The 5,597-nt window shown below is 34.7% G+C and overlaps 1 protein-coding gene across 1 annotated transcript in view; it reads left to right on the top strand.

Moving 5' to 3' along the window:
* The window catches only part of Smp_027390 (putative exocyst componenet sec8), a 47,377-nt gene that overhangs the window by 5,304 nt on the left and 36,476 nt on the right, over window positions 1-5,597 (top strand). The window contains exons 7-8 of the mRNA XM_018797318.1: window positions 1,035-1,156; window positions 3,844-4,141. Of these exons, the coding sequence (XP_018652372.1) occupies window positions 1,035-1,156; window positions 3,844-4,141 (420 nt within the window). The remainder of the gene's footprint in view (window positions 1-1,034; window positions 1,157-3,843; window positions 4,142-5,597) is intronic.

Raw genomic sequence — 5,597 nt, 5'->3', positions numbered from 1 at the left:
CGCGCGTTTCGTCCTATTTGGGACTCGTGGCCGACTCAGTGGCCGAGTGGATAACGCGATGGCGTTTGAAGCGAGGGTACTGGGTTCGAGTCCCAGAGTGAACATCAACTCTGAGATGCAGGTACATCCATCTGACGAGTCCCAAATAGGACGAAACGCGCGTCCTGGATTCCACTGCTAGCCACTATCCATTTCTGCTTATTATTTAGGATGTTTGCCACACATCTGTTTTTAATGATTAGTTTTGCTAATCTCGCTATTCATACGGTGACCTCAATATCCAGATAGCTATCAATAACTAAATATAGTGTATAATAGATCACACTTGTTTACTGTTTTGCTGGGGCACCTTAAGTAAAGTTAGAGAGTTCAGTATTTTATTCATTCTTTGAAAACCATATTCTCTACGTTTAGTTTTCTTCCATTGATAATACTACTGTCCCAACTTTTTTTACCTATTTTGTTGGTTTCACCACTTTGTAGTAATGTAGTGTATCAACATGAACTAATGCACATTTTTCTGAGATCCTACGTTGATTATGGCTAATTGACTGGCAGTGAATATAATAAGACCGTGGATATTGGACAGTGTATCTGTGACGAAATATTCACGAGTTGTACAGGAACACTTAATGGTAACTTAGTACAAGTTTATGTACTCGGTTTTGTGCTGCGCTGAAGAGTGATGACATTGCTTGTCCAGATGGAAGTAGATAGGAAAGGGTTAATGGTTAAAAGTCGGGAGCTATAACCACTAAGTCAATACTTCACGAGCCTAAGTAGTGGTGTAAAGATTTCATCCAGAAAGTCGAAGTGGTCGATGGGTTTTATGAACTTAACTCAGTTAAAATTAACATGTTTTGTTCATTTTGAGCTATCACATGTTGCCAGTACCAACGAACATTGGCTTCGAATAGTCAGATTCTACAAGAAGAAAAAAACTAAGAAGTATGAAAAATTGAATATTTATTCAGTTAAAATCAAGAATCAAATAGTGTATCTATGATAACCTTTTTATATATGTTTGGCTTCAGTTTCTTATTGATGAACTAAGAAAAGAACTGAACCGTTTGCTCTATGATAAACCGTTTATTTTGGCTTTGGATATGCATCTTAGAAATTCTCCACGGGATAAATCAGTTCGCTCTCATTCTGAGTAAGTGAATCATTTTCTTTTTCGACTTTTGTCAACCTCTAATGCCACTTTTGTCCTTTTTATGTGATTTACAGTAGACATTTTCCCAATTAATTTAAAGGTTGGTGTTCAGAAAGAAGTGGATCGTTACTGCACTCAATTCATGTTTCTCGATTCCTGTGCTCACAGTAAATTAAGAGTTAGGTTAGTATCTAAACAAAACTATGCTTCTTTCAATCGTTGAGTCACAAGCTCCAAATACAGATAACCTAATATGGTATGTGGAGCCAGGTAATATCACTAGTCCTCGTACCAGAAAATGTAGCCGAAATTCCACCACATCAAACTTTTATTGGTTGCCGAGTTGAAGACGAGTACATAAATCTGTAGACGGCTATTAGCTCACATAATAATAATGATTGCAGTTGAAATAAATATTACGGATATTGGTTTCTGTTTAGTGACCAAAGTGATATACTATAGTTTTGGGGTCTGATGACATCTGTGGATCAAAGTTTTATTATTATTATTATTTGATTCGAAAGGAATCACTCGAAAAATTTATAGCTTTGTTTTAGGTTTATCAGTACTCATAATTGGGAGGCTTCTTCATCAAATGATAAGAATTCATGCTCTTTCTTATGTCCAACTATCTCTATTCATTGACTTATCTGAAAGTATTGCTCTGTATCTATTCTCAGTTGACCAAACAAAACCAATAATAACGGTGGATAGTTTTGTTATTTTGATTTCAGTTTTTGTGGTGCATTCATTTTGCATACTAACCAATCTGTTGGTCTAATCAGTGCATTTTGGAATCTTTTAGGTCACTGACACTAAACTATCAAGTATTTCGTTCTAATAAGATAGTTTATAAAGGTGGCTTAATTTATGCTGTATGAGATTCATTTGGAGAAATATTATACTTAGGCGTACTGTGATGATTCTTTCAGATTTTAAGTCATTTCTGTCATGACCTACTGACATCAGTTAGGCTTAATCTTGTATAAGCTTGTATTCGTGTGCCAGAATAGAGATTCTCAGACTTGGATGGGACAGTTATTCTCTGCTCCTTTGTTTCCTATGCTTCTTCAGTTAACTATTAGGCGGGGTGATGGCTCCATTATTATTTTCTAGGCTGTCACATGTAGGTCAGCCGGTCAGTCAATCATAGGCAGTGTAAAGCCTGTCATATTTGTGTATCGGTTCAATTTGCCACACTCTAATAACACAACAAGAAGGATAGTTGAGGACAAATTTCAGAGTAGTATAAGTAGGGATAGTATCACTAGTGGTAGAAAACATTAAGCATAGACAATATGATCCGAGAAGAAACGGTGAATTCACTGAATAAAAAGCGTAAAATAATTCTTAAACTCGACATGTTTGAGAAAACAAGACAAACGTATCGGCATCATTACAGTCCATTCTTAGCCATGTTTCATAAAATTTCTAACTTCTTGATACCTGTAGGATATCCGAATGTTGATTGATTGTCAGATATACAACAAGAAAGTCTTATTTTATCATATAAATAATAATCACTTTATTTAGCACTAAATATTTGATTATAGTATTTAACTCTCAGCACAAAATATACAATATTGCCACGGATTTTCGTCTTATATTTATATTGGCTTGTGGTTTCGCTTAAATTTTGTATTGATCAACTTAGAGATAGATTGCAAAGTTCTTATAAAATAACTCCAGTATATACGGTTAACATGGATAAGTCAAACCAAATCTAAAACAAGAAAATTTACTGTAATTTTCTCAAGTTTTTAGAAAATCGATGACTCGAAAGTTTGGAGAGTCCTTCCTGATTCTTTCGCCCAACAACCTCAGTATCACAATTAAATTGAAGCATATTTTCTTCCTGTTTTGCCTTTTAATTTTGTGGACGTGAAATAAATCTGTCCTTTATGTAGTTCTTATGAACTGTATGATTTTTGTTCTCTAACTGGATCCATCGAATACGCGATACGTCTTGTAAGAAGATAAACCTAATGCAACTAGCTAGGTCGAACGACTAATACAAAATAAAACTTCAACGAAGCCAATCGTACGCGAATAACAGAGAGAAAGAGAGGGGTAGGGAGAGAAGATGAAACGTTTGGAAGAGCTTACATATTTCAACAAACGACAATTACATCAGCGAACATTACAATATGTATTGTTCAAATCAAAACAAGCAATAAAAATGTTGATTATATGTTGTCACATTACAACGGTCATAATACTTGAAGTTGTGATAAGTTACAGCATTATCTCATTCGGCTGGAGTTATTTACAATGTTTTCAATGTTAACCAGCTGCATCGAACCCAGGGGTTTCCTTTATTTTCCTGTTATTTGACTTGTAAGTTATGTGTATGAGGGAGTAATTTTCGCCAAAGATTTCGTGTTTAGTGTCTGGATTAATCTGCAACTATGCTATAAGCGTACCAATATAACACAGTCCAACGCACTTGATGAAAATCAAATACAGTAAAGGCTAAGGCTTGAAATAAAATCTCCAATACTAATAAAACTTATTCCCAATACTTTTTTCCCCAAGGGAACCAAAGAATGACTATAAGGGCTAGATACAATATACTAATTGAATATTAAAGAAATTCGTAGATAACCTCGACCATTTTATCCATCAAACTAATCTTTATATTTCTGTTTTCTTTGTTAAATTTCATGTATGTATTTACATATTCATAGTTTACAAAATGTCAATTCATTGAATAAAGCGGCTGTTACACATTTTGTTAATTTACCGTTATCTGATTGGTATAATGCATCAGTCAGTGAACCAGTAGTTGATGTGAATCTATATAAAGAACCTAGAACAGTAGCTACGGTGATTGCACGATCTACAGTAACAGCTTCACATCATGAAGATGACACGGTTGATCCGCAACAACATCAGCAACACAGTGGTGCATTATCTCATTCTGATTGGATACGTGAAATTGTAGCTGTAACACATTGTCTTATGCGCTTGCAAAAATTACCACAGGTTAGACAGATTGTATTGTATTATTTTTATGCTAATTTTGGTTAAAGTATAATATACTGATGGTCTTGAGTTGACCAATCGGAATTGAGATGACACCAATTATTTTGCTCAAATTTTAAAGTATAGTGATAGATGACGTGTGTTATTATTAACCAAGCGAAAATTGGCAATATTTAGTCCCTAAAACGTTTAAAATCAATGAAAGTATCTATTATACAACGTTAAGGTGTATTTCAGATGGTACTTAAGCTAAATTATACGATATACCTTCCAAGGTAGATAGTGTGTCTAATTACCTAATGTCATTTATTGCGTAATCAAAAGTTTAGTGAAGCTAGATAATGTTCACCCTTTCATACCCTCACTTCAAATAGGAACCTCAAGTTGCTCAAGTTTATAAACAGAAGGGTCACAAAGCATTTCATCATAGTTGATGTCAGTTCACGATGAAAACCTTAACATTAATTTTTAAACCCATCTGAAAACTCCAGCTTCAGTCTTAATACCTGATACTATCCATTTTGCATTATCACTGGTCTCAATTGATGACAAAAACTCTATGGGGCAATAACCTTGGATCATAACGCTAGCTCGATCCCTAATATCCAAAATATAACCTTTTCACTTTACTGCAAAGAATAATTCAACATATGAAAATTGATTCAGAACATATGGAAATACGACAGATCCATCCTATTACGGAGCAGGATAAACAGCTATAACTCGAGCACAAATTTCGATACTGTACACAACAGCTCTTTTCTCGTTTAGCCCTAACTACTTTAAAAGAGAAATCTTGTTAAGAAAGATTTGTTGGGTAAAGCTAAACAAGAGTCAGTTTACAAGACACTAGTTCAATTATGTATAAATTAGTTACAATGATTATTATTCACCGAATTCATTCACTGATGAGTTGTCACTTAAATGCATAACAACAGTTTATCGGTGAATACAATGAATCGCATCTCTTATAAAGAGCCGTCGAACCTCCCTCCCACCAACGGGTCGCTAAGTGACAAAACCAAGAGTAAGCGAGGGAGTTTACTGGGTCAAACCTAATCAGATAAACGTCTATTCCTTTGAAAATGAAATCATTCCTTGGCCAATAACATACATTTATCATTTAGGAGATTTTTAATTGGCACATCATGGCCTTCTCATTTGGTTACTTTTGATTGTCTCACTGTGTCATCATTAAAAATCAATAACTAAGTTTCATACGGATGTCATCACTCTGATATCACCAAATGTACTTTACTAAGAAATATACGGTATAAATATAAAAGCACAGGCTTACTGTGACTTGAAGACAGAGCAAAATATGATATCAGTTAGTAAACTAAATAAAAGCTTTTGATGTGGGTTTGTTCTCTGAGCTGGCTTGGTCGTGGAGCTTTCATCGTCCTTCTGAACGAAACACTTCACTTCTACCCGAAGTTTGTGCTGATGATGTCGT

The sequence above is a fragment of the Schistosoma mansoni genome, chromosome 4 (genome assembly GCF_000237925.1).
Source record: "Schistosoma mansoni strain Puerto Rico chromosome 4, complete genome".
Classification (NCBI taxonomy): Eukaryota; Metazoa; Platyhelminthes; class Trematoda; order Strigeidida; family Schistosomatidae; genus Schistosoma; species Schistosoma mansoni.
The sequence above is the reverse complement of the archived record's forward strand: the minus strand, read 5'-3'. Positions and strand labels throughout refer to the sequence as shown.